This window comes from Trematomus bernacchii, unplaced genomic scaffold, assembly GCF_902827165.1.
Source record: "Trematomus bernacchii unplaced genomic scaffold, fTreBer1.1, whole genome shotgun sequence".
Classification (NCBI taxonomy): domain Eukaryota; kingdom Metazoa; phylum Chordata; class Actinopteri; order Perciformes; family Nototheniidae; genus Trematomus; species Trematomus bernacchii.
This window is the reverse complement of record NW_022988098.1, coordinates 3,083,649-3,102,008: the sequence shown is the minus strand read 5'-3', so window position 1 is coordinate 3,102,008 and position 18,360 is coordinate 3,083,649. Positions and strand designations below refer to the sequence as shown.

At 43.7% G+C, this 18,360-nt stretch overlaps 1 protein-coding gene across 1 annotated transcript in view; it reads left to right on the top strand.

The window, feature by feature from the left end:
- LOC117475418 (cadherin-4-like) overlaps positions 1-17,854 on the top strand; it is a 211,698-nt gene extending 193,844 nt beyond the window's left edge. The window contains 9 exon segments of the mRNA XM_034121602.1: positions 1,902-2,087; positions 2,596-2,849; positions 8,270-8,412; positions 12,031-12,267; positions 13,019-13,252; positions 13,346-13,464; positions 13,466-13,486; positions 15,936-16,100; positions 17,092-17,854. Coding sequence (XP_033977493.1) covers positions 1,902-2,087; positions 2,596-2,849; positions 8,270-8,412; positions 12,031-12,267; positions 13,019-13,252; positions 13,346-13,464; positions 13,466-13,486; positions 15,936-16,100; positions 17,092-17,298 — 1,566 coding nt within the window. The 3' untranslated portion in view covers positions 17,299-17,854.
- The last annotated feature ends 506 nt before the right edge of the window (positions 17,855-18,360 follow it).

The window sequence follows — 18,360 nt, the reverse complement described above, 5'->3', positions numbered from 1 at the left end:
ATGGTGCATTCATGCGCTCCTTGAATGGTCTCATTTCTCGAGTTTGAAAGTTGTTCTTGTTATCCAACTTTGGTGTTATTTAAACTATATACAAACTATTGCTCAGTTCATTCATGGTCAGTATATCAAAACTATTTCTCAAATCAACTCCTTTAAAGGTGGTCACAGCGACATCACTTAATGCTGCTGAAAAAGCTCGCTCTGTTCCTAACATTTTCTCCTTGTTGAATGTTTAAACAGACGAAGCACATAAAGCCACGTAAAGCTAGATCCTGAAACCCTGACAAAACCTTTTGTGACCTACTGTAGCAGCTCAAATTCAAGTTTAATGATTCTTTTTATTTTTCACCAAGCTCCCGTTCAATGATTACCTACAACTGGTTCTTTTTTGTCAACACTCCAGTTCCCCCTGCTTTAGAGCCACAAAACCCATCAGAAACTACAGTCTGTGTCTCTAGTGGCTTATCAACAGGTCCACATTGCATTTTAGTGAGAGTGGCCATTTTGGAAGCGTCCTCCCCTATAGTCAGCACCATTGTGTTTGCCTCTGAGAGCCTTTTCCATTTGGCCGTCTGACAGCGCAGCCTGGAAAGTTTGTGGTGGTGTTTGTTGCAAAAGCCTGGGGTGAAAATGAAATGGAATAGCCCACACACAAGCGACTGAACGTGCATATTTAATTTGTTCTCTGCTTATCAGCGTGGTCGTACTGCAGGGGAGAGGAGAGAAAGTGGGCAAGGAGGAGGGGAGGAGGAAGAGAGGATGTTTTGGATCGGGTGATGAAGCCATTAAAGTGAACAGCTGCTGGCAGACACACCCCCCAAACAAGTTAAAGCTTCACAAGAGGAAACACGGATTATCGCCTGACAATGAGAGCTCTTTTGTGTGTGTGTGTGTGTGTGTGTGTGTGTGTGTGTGTGTGTGTGTGTGTGTGTGTGTGTGTGTGTGTGTGTGTGTGTGTGTGTGTGGTGTGTGTGTGTGTGTGTGTGTGTGTGTGTGTGTGTGTGTGTGTGTGTGTGTGTGTGTGTGTGTGTGTGTGGTGTGTGTGTGTGTGTGTGTGTGTTGTGTGTGTGTGTGTGGTGTGTGTGTGTGTGTGTGTGTGTGTGTGTGTGTGTGTGTGTGTGTGTGTGTGTGTGTGTGTGTGTGTGTGTGTGTGTGTGTGTGTGTGTGTGTGTGTGTGTGTGTGTGTGTGTGTGTGTGTGTGTGTGTGTGTGTGTGTGTGTGTGTGTGTCTCAGGGTGCCCATCCCTCTGATAAACCCCTATAGAGAAGGGCATGAATACTATTGTGCTGTAAACCCATCTTCAGGCTGAGCTGCTGTAACCACGTTTCCTCCAGAGTAAGTTCAGAGGGGAGTTGTTTGAGATTGCAAAATAATGAAGATCATTAGCCAAAGATTATTCCTACCGCTGTCTTAATTACAGTACTTATCTAATTGCTTATTAAGAGCTAGATTTGGTGAATGCACAGAGTCTAAATTAAATGGGTAAACACTTAATTGAACAAATCCATTAGTTCAAATAAGAGTTTCGTATGAGAAGACGTGGCGTGGAAAAGAGGGACATCATTTACATAATGGAAGATATGATTTTCTATTATCCACATTGAAACAATGATGTCTTCTCGGTCTCTTGTTTGTGTAATTTCGCCTCTATTTGTTTTGCTACCACTTTCTGTGTAATGAGCATTGTTGACCTGACCTTAAAAGCGGTTTGTTTTCATAATAACAGAAAAAGCTTGATGATGACGCAAGGAAATGTGAATAATTTCAATAAATCAACGTATTAACATTCATTAGCCGACTGCTTGAGCTACATAATCCAAACGTTAACTCCCCCGCTCCCTCCCCCGCTCCCTCCCCCGCTCCCTCCCCCGCTCCCTCCCCCGCTCCCTCTCCATCTGCAGTTTTCAGGGGAGGTGCCGGAGAACAAGGTGAATGTGGTGGTGACCAACCTGACGGTGTTGGACAGGGATCAGCCCCACAGCCCCAACTGGAACGCTGTGTACCGCATCGTCAGCGGAGACCCCTCGGGACACTTCACCATCCGCACCAACCCCATCACCAACGAGGGCATGCTGACGGTGGTCAAGGTAATACAAAAAAAACAAGCTGATCATTAAGGCTTCTCTACAAACATTGTGTTTTGTTATCTATTATTATTCACGTCTTGCATGTTTCTACCTGCTCTGGTGGCAGATTCAAGATTCAAGGCTTTTATTGTCATATGTACATAGTTAGTGTAGTTATGACAATGAAAATCTTAGGTCACAGGCTCCTCCAACAGTGCAGCACAATAAAACAGATAATAGTGCAAGTACATAAAATATAATATAATATAATAGAAATAGTGCAGAATAGTCTATATACAAGTAATTGGAATATTGATATATATATAAGTTGCAAACAGGTGAATGTTATGGATGTTCTTTTAAAAGTTAATGTTGTTTTTAACAGTGTTTAACAGTCTTATGGCCTGATGATTTGGTCTCACATTGTTTGCACTGAATCACACTCAAATTGGAGCACAGTTAGTATTAATCGTGCAATCAGCTATACTCATCCCCCCCCCCCCCTCCACTCTCCTTGGTGCTTCTCTAGCCCGTGGACTTTGAGATGAATCGCGCCTTCATGCTGACCGTGGTGGTTTCCAACCAGGCCCACCTGGCCAGCGGCATCCAGTCCTCGCTCCAGTCCACAGCGGGGGTCACCATCTCGGTCCAGGATGTGAACGAGCCTCCAGTCTTCCCTGTCAACCCCAAGCTGATCCGCTTTGAGGAGGGGGTGCCGGCCGGGACCACTCTGACCGTGTTCGCTGCTCAGGACCCCGACCACTTCATCCACCAGTTCGTCAGGTACTAAAACTACGCTAAGGACCTTATGGTTTCAGTTGGGTTGTTTGTGAGCAGGATATGGGAAAAACTACCGATATTCATGGAACTTGGTTAAAAGATATAGCATGGGCTAAGGAAGATATTATTACATTTTGGAGAAGATCCAAATATGGATAATAAAGCTATATTTCCCTTTTGTCAACATGGCGAGATAGCACACTTGGCCTTTGCAGAGGTCAACGCTCACTGATAACCCTTCTAGTTTGTCAAATGTCCTACATCAACAAACTGACACAACATAAGAAAACTGTCCTGATCAGCATATCAGGGGCCAAGTCTGTGGGGGAACCGGGGGGTCAGAGGTTTTGGTCCCAGAACGGACCAAATACTGAGAATATTCTGGTAGTTTGAAAGCCATATTACTGCGTGGGGCCCTGCCTGGTCAAGCACCAGACCCACACTGCTGCCCCTTATACTAGGACAGGTTGAATGCAGAGACTACGTTTCACTATGTGTGCTGTGCTCAGTACATGTGTGTGATAATTAAAGAGGAATGTGATTGCTCTCCATATTTGACAGCACCTTAAGCTGAAATTCTCTTAAAAACTGACATATTGTATTGGTTAGGAACAGTTCATTATGTTCACATCTAGCTCCCACAAGTATTGCTTGTTTCCATCTGATGAATGTAAGTTCAATATTCACTCTCATTTCATTATTTAACCATATAAATCCTCCGGGGGGGGAAACTGAGTGCCATCATTCATATAGGACAGACACACACATCCCAAGGCAAAACAAATGAAGGGGAGGGGATAGCACTATAGTGTAAACATCAGTATGACTGTACTAGTATTTGGCGCCAATCAACAGAAGCATCACATCATCATTTTAACATCCTGAGTAACAGTTCATTTAAATAACTCACTGCAGCAGGGCCACGCTCTTCCTGGATGTCTCTGAATAGCACCGGCTGAAGGAGCTCTTCAGCTAAAAACATGAAACACTGGATCTGATCCTCATTTGGCACAAAGCTGTCCTTTGCTTCATGATCAGTGTTACAACATCAGAGCTCAAGCTAATAATGGATCCTTCCTGATCGCTGTACGATGTTAGGAGAACTGCAGCCGGGCTTTTTTCTCTGTTGTTTTGTCACTCTGAGCGACCAGTTTAACTCAAATTCAATCAGTCAGATTTGTTTTAATCTCAAATTGTCTTTATATTAATTATATCTTATTTTATTGTAACTAAGGGTAACTAACCCTAACCCTGGGGAGGCGTGTGGCGCAGTAGATAGAGCCTTGGCGTTGGGATCAGGGGGTCACAGGTTCAAACCCCACTGCAGTCAGCATGTCATTGTGTCCCTGGGCAAGACACTTCACCCCAAATTGCTCCTGTGGGGATTATCCACAGTATTGAGTATGCAAGTCGCTTTGGATAAAAGCGTCTAACAAGTAACATGTAATGTAATGTAACTAAATAGAGTATTAACGGAAACAAATTACACTCTTAACACAAAGTTAAAGGGATATAGAATTACCTCCCACTCAACCCATTAAAACATTTCATAAAAAGAAACGAGGCAAAGAAGCCTCAGTTAATATAAAATGCATGATGAAGGAAATGTAGTATCAATCGAATAACTTTATTGCATCACCAAACCACATATTATAAACAGGATTTTGAAACCTTCATAAATAATATATGTTCCCTGTGTCTTTAAATCTCCACTTAATCTTCAGATTCAAGGATGTTGAGATCATTTGTTTTTGATTATTGATGTACCTTTGGATTTTGTGAAGAAGTTTTATTTTCTGTAGGTGACACGCATCAAAGTTAGCAGCTCTTACTGTAGCAACTTCAGGAACAAACAAGAAGTCTCTGAGAGGCTGAGGTCAGACCTGGTTGCCTGGTTGAGACCCGAAAATGCGTTGAACAAAATCTTAATTTAATGATTGCACAAACATATCATTCGAATTATCCAGCTATCATAAAGTTGTGTTAGACAAAAATGACAGCGACCCTCTCACCAGTGAATTTACTTACCGTGAGTGCTGCCAATAACCATGTGATTGAACTAATCCAACCCATGACTGATCACTAAATAATTGGTAATAATATTATGAACAAAGACCAGTGCCAAAATATTAACAATGAAAAACAGTTTCCCCACTTTCTGGCATTAATGGCACCTACAGTCTGCATTATCTGTTTAGTACGAACCACCTTCTGTTGGTTACTTCTTTAAGAAAATACAATTAGAAAAGGAATTGCAGTCGGTCGTTGACAATGGACCGAAGCTTCTCAAAGGCCAAATACTACCTTGATGGTCAGATATCTTACAGCGAGGCATTTCCAATATGTCCCCTCTGCGTACTACATGTATCTTCTTCTCAATCTGTGTGTCACCAGTGTCTAATCAGTGCTGAGCAGTTTCTCCACAGTTTATCCGTCGTCCGTGACATTTTCCACCGACCCTCCGCCCACAGCCCGATCTCCGGTTACCTCCCCGTTGCCAGGCGACTGGTGTGAAGAGGTCATCCTGTAATGAGTCAGACACTGTGTATCTGCCCTCCTTGGATCCCTATCTTCTTCTTCTCTCCTCCTCATTGATCCCCCACTACATCCTTCCTAACCAGGGTGACACACAGCGGGCATTGTGCCATCCAGGCATCGACCTCCTGTGACAGAAACCCCCCCCCCCCCATGCCTACTGAGGTCCAGCGGCACCGTTCCACTTCATAGGCAGCTGCAACAGGAGGGATTGATTTTTCTTAATGTCAGAGAGACTGCCTCTTCCACTGGAAAATGTGCTGAATTGAAAGCGAGGGAGGTAGTGGGAGACGTTCGGCCGGGTTTCTATTCCTACAAAGACATGCAAGTTGGCTGAGTTGCTCTGCCTTTTGAGAGAAGTATCTCCTCTTTCACTCTCTTTTCTCTCATCCCTCCCTCCCCTTCGCTCCCGCCGACCCTGTCACTTTCTTCCCTGTCAGTCTGTGCGTTTCTTATTGACGGGAGCTCAGAGCTGCCGTCTTCTTCTCCGAAGCAGCGTGCCAGCAGACGCTCAGCTCATGCTCAGACAGCCTCATCTCTGCTGCTGTATTCCCTTTAGGTGACCTCGCTTGAACCCTCGCTGAAGCTCACACAAAAAGACACCCGAATGTAGAGCGGGAGACTCTCAAACGCACGTGAACACAGACACCAGCTCCCACAGAGCAGGAGTGAGAGGCCTGTGAGTTAGCAGAGGTTTGGAGCCGAGCCAGCTGGAGATTTGTTTAGCTTTCAGAAATTCTTACATTATCTCTTAAGATGATCGAGCCTTTTTTGCCTGCTGATTTCACTGTAAGATGGGATTCAGGTGGCAGCTAATTTATGTGTGCTTCTCTGTTGGTATTAGAATATTAACCCGACAGAATTATGACATTTTTGTGAAGTGATATGCTCGTAATAAAGGTCTTAGTTTAGGGCTTATGCTTTTGATTTCAGTAATACTCCAGCAATTAAGTATTGCACTTTCGTGAAGTAGGGAGACTCAAAAGAGACATATTAAAATAAGGTCAAAATCGAAACAGCGTAGGCTGAGACATTCTGACATTTACACAAGGTCTCTGCAGCCTGTTGAGCTTCAGTCCTCAGGCAGAGTCTCTCAGGATGCATCCACCCTACGGTTCAGCAGGAAGTTAAAGTTTCCAACCAGCAATGGCTGATCAAATGCAGCTGTGTGCGGCCTTGTCAACTCATCATAAACCACTCTTCATATAAACTTGAACAGAATAAGGTTCACTAAAACGGTCTTCTTAAAAGAGCCTTCTCTAGTGTCAATAAAGGTTTATTCCACAATTCCCACATTGTGATTAACAACGTATTTTCCTTGATGCTCCCCACTTCTGTCAAAGCACAGACCATCAGTTTGTAATGCAACACTTGTGTTAGAATCAGCACAGTGCCTTTTAAGGGTAGAATTCATATGGAGTTTAAGCTAAGAGTTCATTCTTAATTACTCCCCGGGTTAGGTTGACATAAGGTTAACCTTCCCATTGTTAACTAAATGCAAAGCCATGATATTACACCAAATAAGTACCTTTGGATTAGCACAAAATAGTTTGACAATTGTGTTGACATTTACAGTATGTACATGGTTTTGATACATGGTTTTGATCCCTGTTACACCTCCTATAAACAAACCATTATCAAACTTTGTTAACAGAAATCCAAATAGACTTAGAATCTGGAAAGGGAAGTCCCAAATAAAATGTTTTCAAAGCAGAATAAATGCAGCGTTATCTTCTATCGTCAGTTGAAAATCATGTTTATAGGCAATTTTCATCAAATAAGGACATGTCATATAGAATCAAAGCTGATAAAACTATAACGCAGGGCATGTTTTTGGAGATGTAAAAAGTCTCCAGGACCCCGAACAGAACATGAAGGGTTAAAGGTCACGGCAGGCGTCAGCAGAGTGAGACAGAGTGAGACACTTTTGCTCTGCGAGCGGCACATGAAGAAAGCAGGAAGGGACATGTTGTTGGCACAGGAAGCAGCATGACGTGCGAACACTAGAGTCTAACCTGCAGGGGAGCATCAGATCCTGACTAACACTGCATGACAATCTCCTTCACTAGAAATTACATTTATTTTCATCTATTTATTTCAAAGAAAGAAAATGTGAAGGATATGTTGAAGGATTAGCTTGGTGTGTAGCAGTTTGTGTATTCAGCTGGAGGTGGAATTAGCTTTCTCCATGCCTGTGAGGCTCTGGATAACCAGCCTCCAACGCACTGCTTTAATTAAGCACGGTTTCCTCCGACCACGCTTACATTCAGAAACACGCCTCGGATATCTCTCACTTTGTCTTGCTTTGGTCTTTCACCTCCACCTCCTGTCACCATGCTGACCATCTCCCCACCTGTGAGACTCCTCGCCTGTCCTCAATTAACCATTTGTCATTAGGAGCTGAGAGAGCCACCTCCGCCACCTCCGCTTAGCCAGTTGTTAAGTCTTGTCATAGTTGTAAATGGGTTTTATAGACTTTAATTGCGACTGTCACTTTCCACTCAGTTGACGTATCGATCGGTGACATCGATGAGAGTTGCCGGGGCGGCGGTGTGGGAGTACAAAGAGCAGTGAAGTTGTGAAGAGCTCGGCTGTTCAGCACATGGGCTCAGGTTTAACTCGCTCTTCATGCTAATGAGCCGCTGCTATGATAAGCTCGTGAGCATATGTTCCGCTCTTCATGTCATTGTAATATTTCAAAGGTGCTTGGCTGGTATTGTTGCTTATTATGGTAATGAACATTCAACCTGATAATGGGTGCTTTGGATCCACAAATTAAGGAATTTGCTGGAATTCAAGTAACAGTGGGCGTTTACATGTGGATGTGTTTCCGTGGATTTGTGTTACTAAAGTATCTGGCTTTCTCTCTTGATGATGTGTGTGTGCAGGTACTCCAAGCTGTCAGACCCTGCTAACTGGCTGAAGATCAACAGGACCAACGGGCAGATCACCACCATGGCGCTGCTCGACCGGGAGTCCATGTACGTCAAAAACAATGTGTACGAGGCCACGTTTCTGGCGTTCGACAATGGTAAGTCCGGTAAGTCAGGATGACTGTGTGTGTTGTGACACTTCGATTAACAGTACGGCACGTTCAGGACTACATACAGTTAGGGATGGGTATCGTTGGGATTTTATGGATACTGGAACTACTTCTTGATGCTGGTATTTATCCACACTCTTATCGATACTTTCATCCATCATTTTGTGCAAACAATTAAGAAATGTTATGAACAGAGGTGAAAAGATTCAATAACAGTTTTTTTTCTCATAAATAAATGTATAATATAGTCCTTGAGCTTCTTAACACCAAAAAGTAATAGATGAAAAAAACGTGAAATAACATTTAAGGAATAAAGATTTGGGATAGCATCTGTTTTATTTAGCCCAACCCCAAAATCAGAATCAATTCATCACTCAACAGTTTTAGTTTTTTGATCTCAATACTCATCCCTACAAAGAGTTGGCACTTCTTTGTCACATCAGCAGACCAAAGCATTGGAAAGATAGCCAGTAGTTTTACATGTATGTTATCCCATTAGATGAGTCCTTTAATGACCCTCGTGATCCCCTCACTTTTCGAATAGCACAGGGTTACTCAACTTGCTTTGCCAAGGATCCACTTTTGCAAAATGACTGGATACCAGGCCCTCTGTCAGGGGGTGCAGGGGACACTTCCCTGCCACTGGTTTTTATTATCAAGCTCCATTAGTTTGTTTTACAACACATCAATCATCATCTGACTGATAGATGGAAGCTGTTTGTCATATTTTTTCATCATCATTCATTATCCAAATGAGAGTGCTGCACAGGCTACAGATGAAGGTAGTGGGCATTTCGGGCCACAAGATAATCACAAAACATATTATCTGGCATATTCCTCACTACTCTGATCACTAAAACTAGGATCACATTAGGAAACATAATGCATTATATAATATATGGGTTTACGGTTGGCCTGTGAACGATGCGATTGTCCATTGGCTGACAGTCATCGACCACTGAGCCCAGCATGGTGATTTAAGAGCCTGACCCCCCGTAATCGTGTCCTTAGCTTCAAGGAAGGTGTCGTGCTGTTACTTTACATAACAGTGTAGGATTACTTGTGTGTATACACTGGAAAATGTCCTTCTTAGCTGTTACAAAAAACAAATTAAGATATTTCTACACATTGGTACTTTTCTCTATCTGACAAAGACTCATCGCAATTTACAGGAAAGGTCCACAAGAGGACTGAACTTTGCTTCATTCATGAAAAAACAAGGCCAACTCCCTTTTTTACATTATATTAAATTCATTTTATGGCCCAAAGCTTCACAAATGCAGAGATATTGTAGATTATTAGTGAGGTATTTGATGAATGGAAGTTGTATATACGTCAGAGCCGTGTTACTCTCCAGTCAGATTCCCTGCAGACTTCGAATGAGTAAGGCGTTGTGTGCATATACTCTAGCATACATAATATACTGTACATAAATATTGACTTTCACTGCCCTCTGTGATAAAAATAGATCTGTAAATGAAGGTCTTTAGAGTCATCCTCAGCTTCCAACAACGTAGGAAGCTGAGGAGATGAAGCTCTACAGTATAAATAGAGGTGCCTGCTCTCTGTGTAAGTGGGAGGGACACAGGTGTTTTAACTCCAGAGAGGAATGAGGGATCGGTTGCCCCGAAGCACACCAACTTAAGCTCAAAGTGTTGCCTCCCTATTGATTCAGGAGCCCAGTGTCAACAAAGGGCATATATTCCACTTTGATTGAAATTCTCTTTGCTTATTCTACTCAAGCAAAGCGAATGTAGCAACGAAGCACCCAGCCAATCATAACCGACAAGACGGTCGATGGGCCTTGGGGCCCGGGGCAACAGACCTTTACATAGTTGATGCTCCAAGCTACTGTGGGATATGGGGGGAAAAGTTGAGAAACAGCCCTGATGAGCTACTGCTGTAAACTCTATACATGCTGCATTGCATCAGGAAGTGTGTTGGGCTCGCTGACAGCCGTAGTGCGGGGAGTTGTCAACTGGATATCAAGGCCACAGTATATCACTGCAGTCTGTTTGTTCAACAGAGCAGCACACTTCTTCAGCCGTAGTTCAGGGATCTTATGTTAAGATCAGAAGTGGTTTCACTTCTCTAGAACTTATCGAGGTTTTCTGTAACTGCCAAAGTCTGTTCACATTGTTCAGAGCTGACGTTAAATTACATGTCATTTGTTAGACGCTTTTATCCATAGCGACTTACATACATTCAGTACTGTGGCCAATCCCCACAGGAGCAATTTGGGGTGAAGTGTCTTGCCCAGGGACACAACGACATGCTGACTGTAGTGGGACTCGAACTTGCTATCCCCTGATTTGAAGTCCATCACACTATCCCCTGAGCCACAGCCTCCCTATATAATGTGTTGGCCTTCTTTCAGAGGATTGATATGACTGCATATAGTCCCTTGATCCTCCCTAGCAACAGTCTGTTATCCTTAGCAGCGATCTTTTAGCGAGAAGTAACAACCTCTTGAATGTCCGAATTGACCAATCAGAAAAGCAGACTACTAATGTCATCAAGTTTAATAGAAGTCCACCATTAGTCATGCAGAAGTGATGTAGGTTGTTTATAGCCTACAACTTGCTGAGCAAAACGTGTTAAGTATTATAAACTTGTGTTTACCACAGAGCTTATTTTCAGCAATAATCTCAAGTCTGATGAAAAAACCCCATTGGCTCTTAGTCAAGGGAACCAGAGCGATGCTAACATCTGAAATGTCCTAGAAAACCATCCCAACAGTACGCTATTCAACAAAGACAGCATTTTGTTTTTAATATCACTTTCAGCACAAGATATGTAATACTTAACCTCACACTAGAGGTCAGCCTCATTACAAATGTTTCCATGTAGCTCAGCTTTAGAAACAACTTCCTGTTCCCTTCTCTGAAAGCAGGCAGAGCACTTAAAATAAAACAACTAGACACTTATTCCCAGCGCCTTGTCGTCCAAGAGCAACAGAAACAGTGTGGCAGAAAAACAACATTTCTCCTTCAGTTATGTTCTGTTATCCAAGCACATTAGAGATTTGCTGCTGATGCATAAAACATCACAAATGTGTCGCCCAACCTGATGCTTCTGTTCAGGCCTGGCACTCGTGAGAAACCCTGAATAAGTTATGATGAGCTTGTGTTGCTGGATGCACTGAAGGGTTAGCGTTTGAGTCATTTTCCCAGTGGGCTTTGCAGAGCGCAGATAACAGCAATCTTTATGTGAGTGTGTCCCCTCCCATACGAGTCTCGCCTCAGCCTTCTCAGAAAGCAGCCAGCTCTAAACACAAGGAATACAAAATGTATGTGTCCTTTTCGTTTGTTCTGGGTGCTTTGTAGAAATATACACAGAATTGCCCCTCCATTCAGCAGTCAGTAAACAAAACTTATGTCTACACAATTGTTTCTTTGCCACATGTTCTCACTTCCACACACAAATAAGATAGAAAAATCTAATTAAAATTGAAGGATTGTTTTTTCTGGAGCTTTCTCAACATCGTAACTCCATTTTGTATTCTTTCTTTGCTCCATCTCCAATTTTCCTCCTTCTCTCCTTATCTCTACGTTATTATCTCACCATCTCCTCCTCTGATCTCGTTTCCTCTCACGTTTCCTTCAGGCTCGCCCCAAGCCAGCGGGACAGGAACTCTCCAGATCTACCTGATCGATGTGAACGACAACGCCCCGGTGCTGGTGCCCCGGGAGGCGCAGGTGTGCGAGCGAGCGCGCCCCAACTCCAGGGTCAACATCACGGCCTCAGACGCCGACGCAGACCCCAACGTGGGGCCCTTCGTCTTCGAGCTGCCTTCTTTTCCCGCCAGCGTTCGACGCAACTGGACTATCTCCAGGATCAGCGGTAATTAAACGCTGTACATCGTCTTTACTGCAGCTGCCATTCTTACTGCAAATAGTTTTTGCCTACTCTGGTGATGTTACATTTAGGATGTATGTGGGGAATGATATATTCAGCATCTCCAGCCGAATTAAACCATAAACGTAACAGATGGGATGCAAAAGCCCTCAGCAGAGTAACTGGAGACATCAATCAGGGGACCGGGGATTGCTGTAAGCTGCGAGAGAAGTCCAAGTTTAACAAAATGTCTCACAAAGCTCACAGTGAGAGACGCGGGTGCCATCCAGTGTTGACGTACGATCTATCGCCTGTGACAAATGAGATCCATTCATCTCTCTGTCCCCCGAGCAGCCGATCTGTCACCTAATCCACCCAGATGGATGTATCACAGCAGTTGTCTTGAGGACAAATCTGATCACATACCTGGATCCTTCTCCCACTGAGACTCTTGTCTTAGCTTGACTGAGTGAAAGATGCTGAAGGTTATGCGTTCTGGGTGCTTATTTTATATATCTTTACTGCCTCCTTGCATACATGCATGTCAGAATGATTACTGTGCAGTTTGTTTGGTGGCAACTTTTATTTGGCGTGTCGTTTTCTTGTACCTACGCACATGACGACATGATAAACTTCAGTAAACAAAATGTGAGTACACTGTCTGATCTTATTTTCCCCTTGTTCTTCTTCTTTCCCCTCCTACTCACTTCCTTCTATGTCCCCCTTTTCCCCCTTTCCCCTGTTTTTCCACCCCCAGCTGATTACACCCAGCTGAGGCTAAGGATTCCTTACCTGGAGGCAGCGGTGTATGAGATCCCGATCATCGTGCACGATTCGGGGAACCCTCCTCTGTCCAACCGCTCTCTGATCAGAGTCAAAGTTTGTCCCTGTGATGATAACGGGGACTGCAGCGCCACGGGTGCGGTGGCCGCCGCCGGCCTCGGCACCGGCGCCATCATCGCCATCCTCATCTGCATCATCATCCTGCTCAGTGAGTGAAGCATCAAGCCTACGCGCTATTGCATCATTATATCAGTGTGTGGCGTATCACGAAACAAACTTTTCTGCTGTGTTTTTTCCCCAGCCATGGTTCTGCTGTTTGTGGTGTGGATGAAGCGCAGAGAGAAGGAGCGGCAGGCGAAGCCGCTGCTGATCGACCCCGAGGACGACGTCAGGGACAACATCCTGAAGTACGACGAGGAGGGGGGGGGGAGAGGAGGACCAGGTAACGTTTGAAGACCATAATACATCATTAACAAAATACATAAAAGGCTGTTCACCCGCAGTGACCTCTTTGAGAAAAAACGCTTTGACTTCTACTGTTATAGAAGATCAGAAATGTGTGAATCGATAAGATTAGATAACTTCATTAATCCTTATGTAGGGAAACTAGTTTGGCCATGCACAGTGAAATCCAACCAACAATTATTCCAAGAGGACAAAAGCACAGTTAGTCAGCCTGCCACAACATTCAAAACAATGTCATGTTTCAATGAATTATAGCTGCAATTTAGAATTTCAACTAATCTGCCAATTATTTTCTCATTATTGTCAATGCAATGTCTTGCAAAGGTGACAGATTGTTTGTTTTATTCATCTAGCAGTCCAAAACCCCATACTTTTATCATATATCACAAAGAAAATCCAGTAAGTGTTTGGTATTTTGGCTTTCATTAAGAAGATTTCTCTTCATAATAATTCCTGATTCATTGCCTGTCTAATTGAGTTGTGCAGCTAAACTACTAATAGTTTACAGCGAAGTGTAAGTGCGGTGTCTAAAATCATGATCAATACACCAGGTTATATATCAGATGAAACTTTTAAACACCTAGCTCCATGCCATCAATTAATGTGATAGAACACAGAAAATGAGTTCATCTACCAAAATTGTCAAATGAATTGTAAGTGTGGACAGATTGAGCCGCAGAGAGAGTCTGTAGAGAATGAAAGTGAGTTAGACTATAAAAAGTTTTCAGAGTTCACTCTGCCCTACAAACTCGTGCCTTGGATGAAAATGCTGCCTGCTTGATGTTCAACTTTTTTCACACGAGGAGCCCCTTTCCCTCTAAGAAATAGCAATATAAGTTTACGCCTACTGCACACCCCCTCTCCTTATCTCATAACATTTGCTCAATTTAACCTTCAACAATGTTAGGCTCCAACAGCTTTGATTAATCCAGAAAAGTATTATTAATTATGCCATTTTTATTTCTTGCTATTTTCTAACACCCACACACACTACCATCAGATCGCTGCCGTGTGTGTTTTCACTCTGAAGCTCCTCTGAGGTTTAATACCAGACAGGCAGAGTGTGTTCTGACCTGTCAAAGATGTCACTTAGAGAGCACAGTCTGAAGCTCATATGTCAGATTACTTTTAACCACTTTATATTATGGAATGGACTAAAAGCATTGACATAAACAAAAACAGCAATTGATGGTCGCTGGATTGAGTTTTAGGTATTTGGACAGTCCCTCCTTTATATGTCAACAATGTCTTTACATTCAAGCAAAGCAAGGCATTTTTCATTACATTGATTACAAGACATTTTAAAGTACTTTTTCAACTTAAAATCCTCTTTAAATCCTGATATAAGTGGAGGCGTGTGGCGCAGCGGACTAGTGTGTTGGTGTTCGGATGAGGGGGGCACAGGTTCAAACCCCACTGCAGTCAGCATGTCGTTGTGTCCCTGAGACACTTCACCCCAAATTGCTCCTGTGTCCACAGTACTGACTATGTAAGTCGCTTTGGATAAAAGCGACTAACAAGTAACATGTAATGATATAAGTCACATGATAACATACTGTGGAGCTCAAAGTGCCCCCTTTGCTCCACTGATAGCTTCAGCGGTGTGACATTACCACACCTCTGTTCCAACCAAAGCTATACAAAATTACATTCCCCTAATATTTGCTGAACAAATATCATCGTCGGTAATTCATATTTTCTCTTTTCTCACCCAAAACGCTATGGGTATCGTCCTTACTCCACATTTTAACTTTAGCTTTTAATACATTTAAGATGAAATCTCTTTAAAATGACAGAAAAGACCCATACTTCACATGCATAAAACATTACATGTATCACAAAACTGTTAAAGAGATCTAGTCTTATATATATATATATATATATATATATATATATATATATATATATATATATATATATATATATATATATATATATATATATCCCCAGGCATTTCAAAATCTGTACCATTTCTGGCTCACAGTACACTTTGTACTTCTTAACATCAACTTCATATGTCGAAAATGGTGCTTTTTGAGCATTTCAGACTTGTTCACACAATAAAACACCATGAATTGTGGGTAATTCCCTCAGGCAAAGACTGCAGCAGTGCAGATTTACCAAAGAGCTCAAAGGTCCAGCAGAAAGCCCTGCAGCACAGCTTCATGCAGGTCAGCCCTGAGACCTGCACACATAACAAGAAGGCACATCAAAGTGTGTGAGGGTGGACAGAGGAGAAAGTGTGTGTACCAACTTAGAAACTCAGCAAAGCACAATGCATTTACAGCGCTGTATTTAGAGACAAAAGAAAAAGGTTAATAAGAGTATAGAAGATCTAATTATGAACACAAGTTATAAATGACCAATAAAGGAAGTAATGGATGAGCTGTCTCTCAACCCTCTCTCTCTCTCTGGGCTTCATGCAGGACTACGACCTGAGCCAGCTGCAGCAGCCCGAGTCTTTAGAGCACATCATCAACAAGCCGGCGGGGGTGCGCCGGGTGGACGAGAGACCCGTTATCGCTGAGTCACAGTACCCCGTCAGACCCAGCCTGCCCCACCCTGGAGATATCGGAGATTTCATTAACGATGTACGTACAAGAATGGATGGAGAGTGGTTTCATGTTGTGTTTTTTCCTCAACTTTTCTGAACAGTGTGCTGTTGCAGTGTCCGGAGACTTCATTGATGTGACTCATACAGAGGTTTACACAACACAAAGGGGTTCAGTGTTTTTGTCCCCGTCAGTAGGGCTACTGCTCAAAGTGTTTGTGCCTTGTAAACAGCTCAGCTCAGACCTTGATGGAGCATTAAAACCCTAATGGGTGGGAGAGCAAGATGAGACGAGTTTACTGCATCTTTTACAGTCTGGCCACCTGAACCTGCTGTAGCCCTGTGAAACGTCATCATCTCAGTGATAGTGTTGGTGTACAATGACTGGCCTGAAGCCAATGTTGCTAAAATACCTTTCTGATACAGTATATAGGGCCAACCATACACAAAGGGAATGCTGTAACTGCATAGACTGGATATAATAATCGAATGTAGCCACCGTTACATCACCCAGTGGTTTGTGGATTACCACTTTGAAGAGTGTTGTTCCGCGCCATCTTGTTTTTCAGAGCCAGTGTGACCATATTTGGACATTAGTATGGATCTGAAGAACAGTTAGGTTCACTAAATTACCAGTTTACGCTAGAAATAGCTGTCTTACTTAGATGGCAAGGTGAATCCATAATTCCCTTAACTGTAAATCGGGATGCTAATTTGGATAGCATGGTAGCATAGCCTGCTTTACTGTTTTGGTACTGTAATAGGACCGTAACTTACAAAATGAACATCACACTCTATTGAAAAGTCTTGATCTAATTCAGACCATAATCAAATCGAGGGATAGGGGTAATAAATCAAGAAAAGTAGGGTCTCATAGAGTTCTATGCAATCCGAGCCTGCTGGCTGTGAGAAACAAAGCAGGTTCAAGACTCTTCCTCTGTGGCTCTTTTCAGACCTAAATGTGTTGCTGTAACTGTAGAGAGGAGGTTGAATATGTTTCATTTGTCATGTGTCTGTCCTGATGTCTCCAGGGTCTGAGGGCAGCGGACAACGACCCCACAGCCCCTCCCTACGACTCCCTGCTGGTGTTCGACTACGAGGGCAGCGGCTCCACCGCCGGCTCCGTCAGCTCGCTGAACTCCACCAGCTCAGGGGACCAGGACTACGACTACCTCAACGACTGGGGCCCTCGCTTCAAGAAGCTGGCCGACCTCTACGGGGGAGGGGACGACGACTGAGAGCGGAGCGGGGGCCGGGGGGGGCAGGGGAGGGAGAGGCGGGTCGGTTGAATGGATGCTCCTCGAAAAACCACTGGCAGGGGCCACGAACACCACGCAGTGTGAGGAACAGACCCTCACACGGGCTGCGTTGGTTTGCTCACAGCGACCGAGCTCACAAACATGAACTCCGCTGCAACGCGACTGTATTCTGGCTTTATATTTTGTAGTGGCGAGTTTGTAGTGTGACGTTTTTTTTTTTCTTTCTTTTTGTCGTTCTCTCACCGCGCTGGACCCGGATCTCTGGGGACGAATCAAGGCGGTCGTGAGAGACACGAGAAGTGACTTTGTGCTTTGATTTTTAAAAACGACACCATCTCTTGCTTTAGTCTCACACTGAAGAGAATGTTTGTGGGAAGACGCTCTCTGACTCTCTGTCACTCTGTCAACTTGAATTTCCTTAGAACAGAAGCACTGTCATTTTATAAAGTGCCTTTTGTGCTGTGTTTTTGTATCAGACTCCTGCTATCTCAGGATCGGTTGCCATTCGTGCAGTACAGTGGAGGCGCGCTCTCTCTCACCCCCCCCCCCCCCCCCACCCCTCTGCGCTCCTCACACCTGCCTGTCACCCCCCCCCTCCCTCCCTCCCTCCTTCAAAGTGGTGCAGATGAACAACCCCCAGTCCCAGGAGGGAAGGACACAACCAGGGCAGACTACGGGATATCATAACCCACTGAATTATGGCCTAAAAGAAGCCAATAACAGTTTTTCTCCAAGGACCTGCTCTGTTTGACTTTCACAAGCATCACCTGTCGACACGCTGACATTGTGTGAAACCATTTTTATACATGTGGGGGTTTTCTAATTTAGTGGAGGATGCCTGCCTTTCCTCTGTGGATTCATGAGTTAGGAGCCGTTATGTTGAGATGCTTGCCTGCCCTGTATGGTTTTGTGTTGCTTTCTCCACAGTGTAAAGCTTATGTCGGCATGATCTGAGTAGTCAGACAGTGTTAAGAGAGTGGAACTTGAAAAGACTTGGAAAAAAGGCATCTGAGAACGATTTTTTTGTCGCCTTGAACATTC